This window comes from Sciurus vulgaris (assembly GCF_902686455.1).
Source record: "Sciurus vulgaris genome assembly, chromosome: 13".
Lineage (NCBI taxonomy): Eukaryota > Metazoa > Chordata > Mammalia > Rodentia > Sciuridae > Sciurus > Sciurus vulgaris.
Genome location: NC_136474.1, coordinates 86,206,103 through 86,223,268, shown reverse-complemented (window position 1 = coordinate 86,223,268; position 17,166 = coordinate 86,206,103). Strand labels below are relative to the sequence as shown.

Here is a 17,166-nt window from a genome sequence, read left to right as displayed (position 1 = left end):
GCCCTGCTTTCACCCAGTGTGTTAGGGAAAATGCACCTGATTTTGACTTAACTAGTTTTTTCTCTTCCTTCTAACCTTTCAGCATCACGGAGGAAGTAGACTGATATTAACAATACTTAATAATAATGTGCCTCATGAAATAAAGATCCGAAAGGAATTTGAATAAAAATTTCCTGCATCTCATGCCAAGGGGGAAACACCAGAATCAAGTGTTCCGCGTGACTGAAGACACCCCCTCATCCAAGAATGCAAAGCACATCCAATAAAATAGCTGGATTATAACTAATCTTTTTTCTTTGGGGGCCGTGGGGTGGGAGCGGGGGCGAAAGGTGCTGTTGGTCCCCGGCTGCTTTTCCTCGGGGAAAGGATGGCTCACGCTGGGAGAACAGGGTATGATAACCGGGAGATAGTGATGAAGTACATCCACTATAAGCTGTCACAGAGGGGCTACGAGTGGGATGCTGGAGACGCGGGCGCTGCGCCCCCAGGGGCCGCCCCCGTGCCGGGCATCTTCTCTTCCCAGCCCGGCCGCAACCCCCCGCCCGCTGCGCCCCAGGACCCAGCAGCCAGGACCTCACCACCGCCACCCCCGGATGCCCCCGCTGCCGCCGCGGGGCCTGTGCTCAGCCCGGTGCCACCTGTGGTCCACCTGACCCTCCGCCAGGCCGGCGATGACTTCTCTCGTCGCTATCGCCGGGACTTCGCCGAGATGTCCAGTCAGCTGCACCTGACGCCCTTCACCGCGAGGGGACGCTTTGCCACGGTGGTGGAGGAGCTCTTCAGGGACGGGGTGAACTGGGGGAGGATTGTGGCCTTCTTTGAGTTCGGTGGGGTCATGTGTGTGGAGAGCGTCAACCGGGAGATGTCGCCCCTGGTGGACAACATCGCCCTGTGGATGACTGAGTACCTGAACCGGCACCTGCACACCTGGATCCAGGATAACGGAGGCTGGGTAGGTGCACGTCGTCGGGTTGAATGAGTCTGGGCTGGAGGTTTCAGGTCTGAGATGCCTTGGTTGAAGTGTGGGTGGATACCTGGGTCAGGGGGAGGCTGTTGAACCAATGGAATAAAATCGGGCTTATAGCTCTCCTGTTCCCTTCCCTCTTCCTCTGGAGAAAGTGCGCCTTGCCAACCGGACCGTGATAACTCCTTTCTGCCGAAAGTGCTTGGCTTGCTTGCCAGCCATTGGGGCGTACAGATCCTGCATTTCCGATCCAGTGGTATTTTGTGATAAATGGTATCCCTTCTGTGTTTCTCGAACTGGGGGCTCAGGGGTTCCCAGCATCATAGTAGCTTGTTGAGATCGGAGATTTCAGGAACTGCTTATAATACCAGACCCCAAGGGTTGGGTCTCCCCAGTATGCATCTTAAACAAGCTCCCCTGGTGGATATTTCCTCCTACTAAAAACTGAGTACCATCCAGTTAGAGGTACAGACTCCACCAGAGGATCAAGGGTATGTCTTTTCCAACTCACTTGGTAAAATTCTCCCAGAGGAGAAAACCACTGTAACTCCTTTCCCTGGAAAGCTTAGCAGTGTTTGTAAGGAAGTAGGCATTGGATGAAATTAGTGGACCCCAATCTGCAGTACCATATGCCCGGTGGGCAGGATGGTGCCTGTGCTCTGAAGATCACTAGGCTATGGCTGCTTGACATCTCATCAGTGACCGAGTTAGCATCAGCCCTCCCCTTTGTGTTCTGTAGCTCGTGTATGATTTAAAAAATTATTGGCATTTTAGCATCTCACTTTTCACCACCTAGAATCCACATAATTCTGTGATTGGTCCATTCTGCTGGTGAGGGGGGAGCCAAAAACTTGCATCTAGGTATCTATGTAAGAAGAAATTCTTAGCGGTGGACTCTCTCAGACCCTGACTTCAGTTGAAATGACTAATATATGTAGCTCTGAAGAACGTCAGTGAGGCAATTTTTTTTTTTTTTTTTTTCTGGTAGCTAGAGCTTCCATCATTTTACCATACAGTTCTATTCCAGGATCCTAAGACTTGAGGTTTGTAATTAAGATCTTCACCTTGTATTTACAAAGATTTATGAAAAAGTAATAATTCTTGTCTGAAGGATTCTTTTTAGACTTTTTATTTTAATTTGAGGAGTTATCTTTAAAAGGGTGCAATTCAGTGCTTCCTTTTATATTCTCTGGGGAGAATGACTAATATTATTTTATAGGCCCTAACGGGAGCAAAGAGTCTAGAATTGACTACAAGTGACTTCAATGTCAAGAAGCACATTACATGTTTTTACTACAACTTACAAAATGTACTAATATTCAGGGGCCCAAAAGAGAAAAGGCCAACAATAGTAGATGATTGATGGGAACATCTGATCTTATTTGACCAAAGTTGACAAAACATTGATGCCACTCTTCAATGTTTAAAAGTAAACTTAACCATAATATCCTAACTTAAAATCTCTAAAATCTAAATGCTCTTTGTGACTCCTTTGTGTGTTGAGATCCCACATTCTTACAGAATTTGCTATAGGATGAAAACATTTTTGTTAAGTGTTAAGTTAACCTCTGTATCCAAATAGGTAGGGACCTACAGACTCCAGATGGATCATTTTAAAGCCAAAGAAAAACTGGTTTAATTGTTTTTACTATTTTATATTATGAAAAAGTTATATCTGAAATTTTTCTTTCTAGTTGAAAGAAATCCGAGGCAGTAACTGTCATTGATCAAGTAAATTAATATAAAGGTGGGAAATAGGGCCACATTTATGATAGAAATATAGATATAAGCTTGACCTTTGTTCTTGAGTCCCACTATGTTAACCTCTCATGCAACTAAAGTTTGTTTTTAAATGAAGGATTACTTTTTTCTCCTTTCACAATCAGGTTTTCATTGGAGAGCCTATCTCTGTGGTCAACAGGTATCTGAGGTTGATAAATGTACAGGCTACATTTTATGATGCCAAACCACAACAGCATACTGTAGAACATGATAAAACTTTTTTTTGACAAAACTTCTTATAGTAAAAATAAATCACATAGAACCACAAATGGCTGACGGTAAAATGCATAATAGTTTTCAGGACAACACATGATTGGTTGACTGTATAGGGGAAAAAGGAATTTGGTGAAAAGAAAAGTATCAGAAAATGCAATCGTGAACACTTTTGTATAAAACTGGTAGTATTTCAACTTATAGATGATTTACTTATTTCAAGTGTGCAGTATTAATTTAATTTTTTATATTAGGCATTTGATATATAGGTTTTCCTTAAAATTTGCAACTGTTAGGGCTGCATCTTTAATGATGCGTTGCATAGTGCAATGTAGTTTTAATAACAATGGAAAAGTTTCAGAAGAGAGCTGACATATTTTCATCACATGCGTCAATGATCTGCAGGATTTCCAGGGCTCAATTCATTTACAGAACACTTTACTGAACACTTGAGGTTTTAGATTTGAAGTCACTTTTTCTTTTCTCCTGCAAAGTCAGAACTTTTTAAGGTTGAGGAAAAGTGTTTGCAATCCATGTTTCGTAACATGGAGGAAGTAGTCCTTGGAATGATTTGCCTCTGATAGATCCCAGAAGCCTACAAATTAAGTGAAGACTGAAGAAGTAGTTGGTGATAGAGTGGGATATGATATTCCTAAGTTTAAATAAGGCATTGTGTGGCATCCAGAGAAAGACAGGAAAGGGAACAGTGAGACAACAATAGTTCTAAAAAATGTCCAAGATCATGTTGCTAAAGAATGGCTCGCAGACCAGAGCATGCCATTACTGGAACTTTTTAGGGATGCGGAATCTCAGGTCTCACCCCAGTGCTACTGAGTCAGTCACTTTGTGGTGTGTGTGCACAATAGTTCCTCGGGGGCATCTTTTGAGAAGAAACACTCCTGGAAGGGATTCTGCAATGCCCCCGTCCAGTGGTCTCCCAGGTCTAGAGTATTACCTGGCATACTCAGTATGTTCCAGTTTCCCACTAGAGTGATCTCATCCTAAGGAAGAAATAGATTGAAGTGAGGGAGTAACAGGAGGTCCATTGCCAGAAGCCCTGTCTTCTCAAGATTGTTTTTAATGGTAGTTATACAATTGGTACTTGCATCACTGGTCCCATTAAAGTGACATAGCTTTCCTATTTCAATTAAAGGCAAGAAATTAGCTCTTTTAGTGGCTCTGTTAGTTATTATTTTATTCCCTCATAACAGTGTGTGAATTCTGTAAATGGGTTTAGTGACCCTGTGATTGCTTTGAGAACAAAGGGCCTCTTGTAAACAAAGGGCTGAGATATGGGCAACATGGTGGCCAATGATCGTTAGCACCCTCCAAACTATGAAATCTGATGACATTCATCCTCATGTGTTAGGAGGGAGTGAGATGAGAAGGATGTGTTGCTTCAAACAAGGAGCTTCAAACTGTAGGAGCTTGGCTTCATTCTGTTGATGAAATGGTGGTTTAACTTTTTGGTGGGGGGTGGTCTTTCGGTATTGATGGTTTTTGGAAGCTAGGAGCTTCTCTACACCCAGTGGAGGTCAACTTCCTTTTTATTAGTTAAGTCAGCAAGCAGTTTTCTCTTTTCTGAATGCAGCCCACATCCAGCAAAACATTTGATTAACTAGAAAGCAGTGCCATTCCATGCCAGTGTACAAATTACGTTTAAGAGCATCATTTTTCTAGTGGCTGAGCATCAGCTGCTTATGGCCAATTTTGGCAGCAAGATGATAGGATTAAAAATAGCATTACGATGATCCAGTCTTAAATAATACATTTAATGATGAACTTTCCTTGGGAAAGTGCATCTTTCTGCCTGCTAAGAATCACATGACCCCGTTCAATAATTTATCTTGTAGAAAAAAATACATGATTGCTCCTAGAGTATTCAGTCATGTGCTGTTGAGTGATTATATTTCTGGACCTTCATAAATTTTTTTAGTTCACTCAGTTCGGTTTTCTGTTTTTTGACTCTTGTTACTATTTAATGTCCATTGAAAACATTCTTTGGTGCATCCTGCTAGTTTTGGTAATACTTTCTAGTAAGGACAGATTGGTCTTTTTAGCAATCCTTGATGGAACTAGTACAGTACATATACCAGGTAATGGTCACAAATTAAAAAATAATAATAATAAACCAGCAAGCCAGATTCTTTCCATTTTTTTCTTCTCTCTGTTCCTTCCTGTTCCATTTTTTGCGTATGATAAACCTACCTGTGAAACAAACCTGCCTGTTTGTGAGGTCACCTGTCATTTTCTAGCAGAAGTGTAGTAAAGCAATTCTAGCAGAGAGCATTTGTGCTAGAAAACAGAACTATCTTTGTAGTGGATGAGTAGAAAGTTTTCTTTTCCTCCAGAGATGTATCATATTTGAGGCTCAAAGGTTTTGTTGAACCTTTTTAAAGTAATCTAATATTGCCTTATTCAGATATGGCAACTACCCCTCGATCTGGTCACCTTGTCCCCCAACTACAGACCACAGAATGAGTTCATTTTCTTATGATTTTTCTCTTTTGTTACTCTTGGTTTGATTCAAACATGAGCATCTGATGTATAAACAGGATTGATGATGAGAATTCTTCAAGGATTGAGACAGTTATCTGACAGACAAGATGGCAAGTCTTAGATCTTGGGTTAGATTGTGGCACCAGAAGGGAGAACGTTCCCTTCCCCTGATGAACTCATAGGTTGGGATGGTAGGTGTCTTGATAAATGCATAATTCCCAGGCAGCTCACAAGTATGATCCTGGACTCCAACATACTGAGGGGAAAAAGAAAATAACTAATGTTATTTGCATGTACTTCAATAATTGTCTGAAAAAGTTATTTTAACCATATGGCTGTTCATGTGTGCATTAGACCTGATTTAAATAAAGGGTAAAATGCAGATAAATTTAAAAATACTGTGTACTGTAGACATTGGCTTAACAGAACTGAAAGGCAGGGGTTGGGGGTGGGGAGTTCCCTTTAAAAATAGTAACCCACTAAGCACTCTTCGTGCATATTAAGAAGACAATAAACACCAGTCTACAGTTTGTCAAGAATTTCATAGTGCTTTTTAAGTAAAAGACAATCAAAGGTCTGATTAGAATGATTAGAACAGGGTAATTGGAAGAACTCTTAGATAACTTATATGCAGAAAAATATAAGTAGGCTTTGAACCAGAACAGAGCCTCTTCCTTTGGAACAGAAGAAAAAACTTCTGTTTTGTTTTGGTTTAGGTACTAGTACTGTTCTGTTATCATGTGCTTCTCTTCTAATATACTACTTAAAGTTTACAGAAAATCATAATGCACTGAAACACTGTGTTCCTAAGAAGTGGGAACTGGACTTTGAGGGCACATAAGGACCTCTTTCTTTAAATGGAGGTGGTAAAAATTTTTAATTGCAGCCAAGCTATTTTCCTGATTACAAGTATTTCTGTGGTTGGTTGTTCTAATCCGTGCCCAGTTCTGTAGTGTAGTGCCAACACTGGATTTCTGCTGTTAACCTACCTGTCCTTCAGTGAGAATGAGGACCTACCATCATTTCTATTTCTCCAGAGTCATTCAGGTTTTGTTATAGGTGCCCGCCCAGAGCGCCAGCCCCTCCTGCCAGGTCATTCTGTGGAAGGCCCACCTCTCAGATTTAGCTGCTGGTTACCATCCCACCTGTGAAGGGTAGGACTCACCTGGAGGGAACAGCAATAGGTCTAGATTCCAGCAGCGGGGAGCAGAAATGGGGATTTAACCAAAGCTGCAGTGTGCTCCACTCTGATCTGGCCACAGGCAGCTGGGCAAGGGAAGTCTGTCTCCAGATACTGTCCTTTTCCTCCAGAGATCATAAATTTCAACTTCAAGCAAAGAAAAGACAGTGTCTATTGGCAAAAGTTTTACTTGTTCTAGTCCCTGTAGTGCAAGGTTATTGTAGGGTATAACTTGAGTTGTAGATACATTTTGACCAAATTAAAATAACTTATAGTAAGGACTACTTCCTCAGACGCTCTCTAAAAAATGGTAAAAGGGAATCTCCCTAACATGCTGGTGTGACTGCTTGGTTTGGCTCTTTGGGTGGTTCTCTTGAGCGATGAAACAGATCCCTTGAAGAGGTTAACTGGGTAAGCCACCTTCTCTTAGGAGCACAGAGTTTCCATGGGGAGCTATTGGGAAAATTTGCATTTCCTTTCTGCTGCTTGTTTTGCCTTCAGAATTTCAAGGATAGAACCATATTCTCCTTTTGGTTAATAATCAGCTCTCTGGGGCTTCATTGTAATGAGTCAGAAGCTTATGACTGACTCCACTCTGCTCTTTATTATGTCTCCCAAAAACAGCCCGAGAACCCACTGTGTCAAGCAAAGCTTCAATTTTTCAAGGGAGATTTTTTCCATAGAGACCAATACATCTTTGTTTGTGACAGTTCCAATTACTGTATTTCTCTATTTTTAACTGTCGAAAAGACAGTTTAAACTGCAAAAGACTAATGGAGAGTTTACGAATTTTAATGCTTGGAGCCCCAAACAAGGAATCAGCGTTACTGGTGGTCTTTCCTCACTTTTTGCAGCCCTTCTTAGCAGATAACTGAGATTTCTTCTGCTTTACAACATGATGAATGTTATATCTGGGTAGTAACCCTGCAATTGAATTGCAGCCAACTATTGCTCTCAGCTGCATTAGAATTTTCTAAGAGAATATAGACAAAATACTTAGCCCTCTTCATTCAATGCTTATCTAATATATGAAATATATCCTTATTACAATTAGTATAGGAGTAAAATTAATTAAAAACTACATCATCAGCTTTGGATACTGATTGATCTCTTTGTGGATGGGATGGGGAAAGCAAGTCCATGAAGGACGGCAGCTTTGGCACCTCTGAGTTTTAAATTTCAGGCTATCTCCTAGCCATTTCCTCCATGGATTCCTGCCAATATCTTTCTTTTTTCTTCCTTTTTTTTTTAATGCTGGAAACACAGAGAAGAGGTTTTAAAATATTTTATAACAAAATTACCAGTACAGTGAGGCAGAGCCACTTACTAAAGTGATGGTATAAGGAAATGACCTATGAAAGTCCTATTCGAAGAATTGTCACGAAACTTACGCTGGGTTCTCAAAAACCAGAGCAGATATGGACAGGGTAAGGGTTAGAAGGACTTGGTAATTTAGGGGAGTATGCACACTAATTTTTTTAACTGGGGGAAAAGCATTCATTGGGGGCCTACTATGTGCAGAGCTCTATGATAGGTGATTTAGTTGAATGCAAAATGTGTGAGATAACCTTTGATGAGGTGGCCAACCAGTAGGGGACTATGACAGGTATGTAAATTGCTGGAGTCCTTGATAATCTTAAGTATCCAGAGAGATCCCATACAGCAACCTATTAGAGTTCCAGTAGGAGATAATTTTGAGGCAAACTTTGGAGAACAGGTAGGAGAAGTAGGGAGAGGACATTGCAGTTAGTGGGAACCCGAGGGGTCAAAGCAAGGAGGGATGTGTGAGACCTGTTTGGAGAACTATGGAGTCTGCCTTGACCGGGGCATCAGGAACAACCTGAATTTGAGAATTTATCATTTGGTCCTAAATTGAAAGATCTGTATTAAACTTAGCAGATGATCAGAAGGCTGTGAGACAAGGCAGGATGTGTGGGTTTGAAGATCAATGATAATGGAGGCAGATGGGGAAGACCAGGCAGGAGTCTGGCCCACATTTGCAGGTGGAGATAGAAAAGACAGGTGGATGTGGGGAAAGGTGCATCCCTCTAGAAGGAATGAGGGAGGGAAGAATCAGGGCTCAAGGTATCTACCAGCTGGTTCAAAAAAATGGCACCATCTTGCAGAAAGAAAGATGAAAACAGTGAACAGCTTGATGGAGTAAAGGTGATGAATTTAATTTTGGACTTTTCCAACTTGAGCATTCATTAGGATATCCAAGTGGGATGCTCAGTGAGCAGTTAAGCTCAGTAGGGAAATCGAGGCTGGAATATAATATGCCTTCCCCCACAAACCATGTGGCTTTCCCTTTTACCTTTTCATTTCCCAAAGTGGCCCTGACTGTACTGCTGATTTTACCACCTTTTATTCCTGCTGTTCACACACCACCGTTGCTCGCAAGTCCTCTGTAGCCCTCCTTGAATTGGGTTAAGATGATTAACCTGAAGCCTTGCCGTCCAGAGTGTGGCTTCTGTTTTAGTCAGCTTTTTCTAAAAGCTGTGACTAAAGAACCCAAACAGAACAACTGTACAGGAGGAAAAGTTTATTTTAGGGCTCACAGTTTCAGAGGTCCTAGTCCATAGAAGGCCAGCTCCATTTCTCCCGGCTGGAGGTGAGAATGAGCATCGTGGTGGCAGAGTGTGGAGGAGGGAAGCAGCTCACATCATGGTGATTAGGAATCAGAGAGAGAGGTCTCCAACTTGCCAGATAAAAATACATAACCCAAAGCCACGCTCCAATTCCCACCTCCTCCGGCCACACCCTACCACTTCAGTTACCATTCAGTTAATCCCTGTCAGAGGATTAATTGGGTTAAGGCTCTCTGAACCATTATCTCGCATGTGAGCTTTTGGGGGACACCACATCTAAACCATAACAGCTTTGCACTACCAATTTGTCAACCTAAACAGTAATTCAACTTGACTCAAATTAGTGTTGTTCTGATATCCTGTTGCTACTCTCCATTTGTGGCTCTAAGCCCTAGAAAACCGAGGCACACTCCTTTGCTGGGACTTACTCATGAAATATTTCTTCTACAAAATTCAAGATGGCAACTAGTATAGTAGGTAGTGGGCACATAGTGACCATTTATTGAAGGAATTAATTAATAAAATGACTAGGTTAGACACACTTTGGGTATCTAACTCATCCTAATCAGTAACATTCTTACATTTTTGTTGTGGTTGTTATTGTATGTGTGTCCCAAATGTTCCATCCTACTGGTTGGTTACTATCTGATAGAGACTAAAAAGAAAGAAAAAAAAGAAAAATATTTATTTTTTTTCTTCTTTTTCATTGAGTTGAAAAAAACGTATCATTCGTAGATATAGAGAAATATTTTGGATTTTGTTTCATATTAAACACTCAACAGTCCTTAGTGCTAACATTAGACACCAGCCTGCTGCGTGTCACATTCTGTTGATACAAAGGCTGCATACACACAGTGTGCACAGATGTGCCTACTTGTTCTCATTCCTTGTGTTTCATATCTAACCCAGACTGTGAAGGTCTTGAAGTCCAAGATTATTCATCACCTTGTCATTAAAGAGAGCAAGGCTTGTGCAGGGTTCTCACAGCAGGAGCAAGGTGGATTTTAACTCTGATCAGCGTTGTAGCTCCAATATAAAAAGAACAGCATAGAAGTCACAAAGATAAATGATCCTCTAGTTCTTCCATAAAAATAAGCAGCCAGTTGAAGCCGAAGTTAGTACAGCTCAGCATTCCCAGAGGTGAGAGAACCCAAGCTTTTATTTCTAAAGACACTGATCAATAAGAAGACCACCGGGGCTGTCACAGATATTGGCCTGGCAGCCTTGGGCTAAGTTCTCTGTTCTGGTTCAAGCAAGTCTTGCAGCTTATCTGTGGTTTTAAGAACTGGTGGAATTTTGAGACTCCTCATCCCTTGGCATGAGGCGAACTCAAGGCATTGTTGTTCATCATTTGTCATCTGTTTGAGCAAGATCGTATGATTTGTTTACTTGTAATGAAGCCTGACCATACTTCTCCAGGGGCTTTTAAAAGAGACGGATGTGTCAGCTTGCAGATTTGTCCCCATGAATGAAACCACAAGCAAATTCTCTTCCCTCTCCCATCCCCCCTTCCTCCCTCTCTTCTTTGGCCATCTGCGCCTTAGGTTCCCATTGCCAGCCCCTCTTCAAGTGGCTTATCTTTGAGTGAATTCAGAAACTTCAAATTATAAAGGACACCCAGATAATTGGCCTGGTCTCCAAACTATCTGTCCCCTGTGTTGCTGCCAGATTCCTTCTTAATGAATACATCCAGTGACAGTGGGATTCTTGAGCTTGTCCATATCCGTGAGAAAATGAGCTCCCCTGCTTTGTAACAGCTTGCGGCGCAGGGGAAAAAAAATGACAGCCATTGCACAAGTTTTCTTTGCATGTAGTTTTCTTTCCCATAAATGATACTTTGAGAATACAGTTAAGGGGTTATTAGTTTTCTATTTCATGCTTGGCCTGTGTGTGAGAATAACACAAGCTGTCACTGCAAATCAGTAGCTAAATACACTTTGTCTGGTTAATATATTTAATATTTGGCTTAATTAAAAATTAACTGATGAAAGTACATGTCATTGGAATTTGAAAATACCTCTTGTAAGGAAAATTTCAAGGGCATGACCAATGAGTAAATTAGTGGTTTTAAAATACAGAGACTTTGGGAGAAATATAATGAGTGTGGACATGACCTCGTCCTTGAAACGTCTACCTGTTTGGCGGGGCAGGATATTGCAAAGGAGCATCCAGGTTGTTGTGAAGGACTCACTTGCATCTCTGCATTTTTGAGTCAATAATAATTTTGTTCTCATCCATATGATTTAAGCTATAGAACAAGAGCTCGGTTAGTCTTTTGTATGCACCGTGACGTAGGCCATGGACTGGAGAAGTGGGAAGTGGGAGCAGATAGGCCTGGCTGACAGACCAGGAGAGTGGGAATCCTAAATCAGCAAGTACAGCTGCGCATGCGTGGGGCTGAGCGGAGAAGGGCAACAACAGTGCGGCCATTTGTTAGAGCCAAGGAGAGATTCCCAGGAAGGGGCTGAAGCCCGAGGAGGGGCAGAAGTTAACCTAATGAAGTGGTAGGTGGAGCAGACAGACCTTGCCCAGAGGCCTTGGCCCCTGGAGGGCTGCAGGAATGAAAGGTGCAGCCTGGCTGGAGTGGGGAGTGACCGGTCAGAGGGTTGCTGGTGACATGCCACCCAACGGGCTTCCGCCAGACAGGTCCCTGTGACGCCAGTCAGACAGTCAAGTGAGAATGGGAAGAAAGAAATTAGTGACCTGATAGGAGTGTCTTCGAGTACAGCCGGGAGACCGCGCACCTGGAAGGATGGCAGTAGGAACGCCAGAAAGGGACGGCTTTGCGCAGCGAGCAGGGCTGGGATGCAGAGGCTCTTAGGCGAGGTCGTGATTGGCCAAAGGCTCCCAAACACCGTGCGTTCTCTTTTCTAGCTGCAGTATTTTTTATGACCATTTTGAAAACAGTATGGTCGTTGTGCTGGTTATGTATTTTTTTTTTTCTTCTTCGTTTTATATTTTCTATAATTAACATGACCTGTTGGAAACATTGTTAGAATTCACATTGTAATAAATGTTTATTAACAATTGGTTGATAAAAGTGTATTTAAAGAAATAATTTAATTAGGACAAGAAGTTTTTGTATAATTTTTCTCCAGGAGAGAAAAATGACAATAATGGTATGTAGGATTTTAAAGGTTTCCAGAGGAATTCCATATCTGTTGGCTGGTTTGAGATTCACAACACCCCCTAAGTAAGGCAGGCCTTCCAACTTCTCCGGGCACATTAAAGTTGTTTATTCCCATGGGAAGAGGAAACTTTGTAGCAAATCCATGTGAGCCAGGAAGCAGAGGAGGAGAAGGCCTTCCTTGGGCGTCTAGTGAGTACTTTGACAGGCTGGTCAGGGTGTGCACAGGATTGTTCCATCAAAGCTTAAGCAAATATATTTAATTTTGAAAAACAGTATCCTTTACTGCACTCCATTTCAAAAATTTTATGGGAAATTAAAATGGTCTATTGTTTCTGGTTGTTTTCCCTCCTTTGATTCTGCTTTTAAAGTGCTTCTGAGCTTGGTGCAGAGAGACATCTTAACTGCTTGCTAGTAGATGCCCATGCATTAGCTCAGGACCCTGTGGGAACTTTTGAAGCAAAGTGGCCTTGGACGTGTTTCTCCTACCAAAGAGACAACTATGTGCTTGATAGGGGAGTTCTGCACATTCCAAGAGATGGTTCCACAAACCAGCCCCTTTCAATAGGGAGAAAGTGGAACTACATGGACGCACGATTGTTTTTGATTGTCACTAACCAGCAGTGGTGTCTTTATTTACTTCTAAAATTGGGCTCCTCTCCTTAGGTGACCAGTAAAAATTTGATGTTTATTGAATTTTTAAAATGGTGGATCTCCCATTGGCAGGGTTTCCATGGTGTTAAGGGGGATATTAGTCCATCACTTATTCAATCAATATTGGTAAAGAGCTTACTATGTGCCAGACACTGTTGTTTTAGGGGCTTGAAGATATATCAGAAAATGTGATGGTCAAGAATCGTCTCTCCTGTCTTGAATCCAGTGTTGTGGGGAAGTCAAAGCAGTACACAGGTAAATAATTATCAAAATAGCAGAAGGGCTACAAAATAAACCTAACAAGGGTGCTGGGGCAGGGCCATGTTAACTTCTTTGTTGGTCTTGGAGCAGTATGGCAAGGTACATGGATAGGGCTAATGGCTTTTCTTCTTTAACAGCAAGAAACAGTGTTCTACTTTAAAATTAACATGTTGGTAGAACACTGCCCTTACATCAGCTGTGAGTTACTGTGCAGACACAGAATCAAGAGACAGCTACTATTTTCGGCAAAATGTTTGAAGCACTTTTTCCTTTGCAACTCCTTCTCATCTTTCCCGATTCCATTTATCACGGCATTGGTCATTGGCCTCTGCCACTGAAAGGCAGGAAGGAAACGAGCATTTATTGAACCCCGTAAGTGCCAGATCCCAGATTTAACACTTATGGATAGAAGATTATTTAACCTCAGTAACCTCCCCTGAGGGTAGGAAGTGGAGTTACAGATGAGGAACCAGGTTCTGTAAACTCTAGTGACTTCTCCCAGTAAGAGGCAAAATCAGGATCCTTCACTTAGGCATCCAAGTGGTAATTAAGTTCCTCTGGAACTTAAAGAAATTTTTAAACATTTAGAACAGAATCCTATTAAAAATAACATATTGGTGCATGTGACTTTTTGGTTTCTTTAGGAAGCTAATTATTCATCTTTATTTTGGTAACTCAGAGTTGAAATCTTTCTCACAGCATGGACTTTTTAAAGTTCTCTCATAGTTAAGGAAAATGAAACTTTCAAATGAAACTTCAGCCTCTTCGCTTTGACTCCAACAGTCTGTATAAATAGCCTTTGAAAAATAAGTAGTAATCACTGCTTCATACAGACCAGACACCTGCTTCCAAGCTCTTCCAGGGGTCTGAGCTGTTGGAATAACAAATCCGCAGTGCCTCCAGAATCCACAGCGATGAGCTCACTGTCAAATTGAGACCTGCCTCACGCCTTTAATAAAAAGGTGGGAAAAGACTGTGGTTTTACCTCTGGTGTGATCCTGGTCCCTCTCTGTTCTTATTTTAGGCATGACCTTAGTGTTTTTTCCAGAGTCCAGAGGTGGAATGACATGTTACTCAAGTTTACAAGATGATGATGTATCTGTTTTTAGGGTGAGCTGTAAATTTTATTCTACTCATAAACAAACCCACCTTCAGCCACTGCGGTGTATCAAGGGAGGGTTATTTCCATCCCCTGTGTTTTAATTTGGATATTTTGGCCTAAAAAAGACACAGAGTTTCCATCATAACATTTGAACAGGATGCAGTTGTGTTGACTGGGAGGGCTAAGGGGGTTCCAGCAGGAGCCAGGAAACTCCTTTCTTGAACGAAACTTAAACACTACATTCTGACAAGATAGGAAGCTCTTCCTGCTTTCTTACTAAACTTCTTTTCTCTGCTTTTTCATTCTGTAATGTACCTTTTGTTATTAAACACATATAGATTGAATATTTAACTAACTTGAGGTTCACATGCAGAATGCAAAATTCAAAGTCAGAAGGAAAAAAACGATGTTTTAAGAGGTTTGTTTAATAAAGCATAGATAAATTTGGAAAATTATACCTTCTCCTCAGGCACACGTTATGAATTTTGAGAGTAGAACTGTGTGGTATTTCATAAGAAAGCAGAAAAGAAGGGAAATTATTGTTCAGAGAGAGGGACAATAGTAAGCTTTCATTGAGTGAGACAGTTCTACTTAAGACTCGCCAAGCTCCATGGGCTCTCTGTTAGTTGAACTGAACAAGCCACCAACTATTTCCTCTCTCTTTTATGACCAGACTGTTTTAAAAATGTTGGTCCAATATAACCTAGAATATTTAATTTATAAGCTATAACCCAATGGTGTGATGCTGGAAAACCTGCCTTGTGTAATTTTGTAAATCCTTAAAATTTCAGTGAATTCAGAAAATCAGCATCTTGATTCTTTTAGCAGCTTTTATGTGGCCTCTTAGTTACAGATTGCTCTTGGGACAAGGGAAGAGTAGGTTGGATTCTGTGCCCTGTTCCCTGACTTCCAGTATGAAAAGAAGAAAGCCCACCCTTTGATGCCTCAGTTCTCTTTGGGATTATTCCTAATGTCCACCCAGAAGTTAGGCGTGCCTATCTGTAATTGCAAGTAAAAGACCTTTCATATTAACAAAACTTATCAACACCCTCAGATATCTCTGTTTAAGGGTGATGATTCGAAACACGGCTAGGAACTAGGAAGTAATTTCAGCAAAGGATGTTATAAAGTTCACATGCTGAAGTTCACACCCACAGCTCAAAAGAGCTTAGCCATCGTTGCTTGAAATAAATAAATAAATAAAAAGATATAATATGGGGCTCGTGCATATGTGTTAAAATATAAATAACACTCACCATTTCAACCTTTAAAAATTTGTTTTTGCAATGCTGGGATGGAGCCCAGGGTCTTAAGCATGCTAGGCTGATGCTCTATCATTGAACTACATCCACAGCCCCATTTAAACCATTTTTAAATGTACAGGTTTGTGACATTAAGCACATTAATAATGTCATGCAATCACCACCACCATCCTTCTCTAGAAAATTTCATCATCCCAAACTGAAACTCTGTACCTTTAAATAACAGCTGCCCATTTCTCCTAGCACCTCTGGGTAACAACTATTCTACTTCTTGTCTGTATGAACTTGGCTCATCTGGCTACCTCATATAGGTAGAAGCACACAGGATCTTCCTTTTGGGTCTCACTTATTTTCTTGAACAAAATCAGCCCATGTTGTAGCATGAGTCAGAATCACATCCCTTTTTAAGGATGAATAATATTCTCTTCAATTTGCATTTTAAAAAAATCTTCCCACAAGGTTATCATTTTTATCCTGTACTGGTAGAAACAGCAAATACATTAAATTAGAACTGAGTTGGCAGGGGAGGTAATGGAGACCTGAAAATTACCAGAAAAATTATTTTAGAATCTGACAGCAAGGAAGAAGACAAAAGTGCTATTCACAGCAGTCCAGGAGCTAAGCTCAATAGCCATGTGTGGCTGCTGTGTGTGGAGTGGACGGCAGTGACAGTCTCAACAGCCCTCGAGGTGACACTGCACGGTGGCACAGGGCAGGCTCAGAAGTTCACCACCCAGGATGCTGCTGAGCCACCAGGACCGGCCTATTTTCTGCAGAAACAGTTGGAGAGTTCAGAAGAGTGGGCAATCAGTTTCAGAAATAGCTCCATCCCAAATGGTTAAAATTTTTCAAAAGTTTAGGCTTCAGTCATCTGAAAAATTCACTTATGTGAAAGGATTCATTCCACAATGTAGTAAGAGGAAGCAAAGCGATAGCAATATAAAAATAAATAAAGAGGCTGAGACCTCAAATGGCATTTGCTTACCTGCTGTGTTCTTTTTCTTTTCCTACCTCACTTTTCTGAGTAGAGGATTGGTAGGAACTTGACTGAAGTCTCTGTGGATGTTGTTGCTGTATCTAAATTACTCTATGCATAAATTAAATGCATACATAATTAGAATAGCTGGCCTGCCCTGCTCCATGATGCTGCAGAAGCTCCTGTGCAGCCACTTGGCAGTGTCTGCACCTGAGCATCTGCCTTGTGATTTTATTTTGAAACCTCTGTGTGATCAAGTGTGGTCATTTGTTCATTCAACACTCTCTGTGCCTACTAGGTGTCTGATCACGATTCCCAGCCATGTGGAGGAAAGTCTCCTAGGGCAGACACCCAAGCAGATACATTACAGCACAGTGAACTTTTTCCTGGCAAAGTTGGTGCGTGACACAGATGGTGTGTATCCTTGACCTGGGTCTTAAAGAATAAGTCAGAGCTTGTATAAAAAAATAAAAATGAAAGGGAGCTTGCACTTTGGAGAGTGGGAAAGGGTACCATATAGAAATAGAGCGCTCGAAGGGCTTGGTAGGCTTAGGTACG

The 17,166-nt window shown here is 41.4% G+C and overlaps 1 protein-coding gene across 2 annotated transcripts in view; it reads left to right on the top strand.

Annotated features, from left to right (window-relative positions):
- BCL2 (BCL2 apoptosis regulator) overlaps positions 1-17,166 on the top strand; it is a 169,395-nt gene that overhangs the window by 1,388 nt on the left and 150,841 nt on the right. For both annotated transcript variants that reach the window (XM_079109399.1, XM_079109400.1), the window contains exon 2: positions 83-952. In XM_079109399.1, coding sequence (XP_078965525.1) covers positions 368-952 — 585 coding nt within the window. In that variant the 5' untranslated portion in view covers positions 83-367. The remainder of the gene's footprint in view (positions 1-82; positions 953-17,166) is intronic.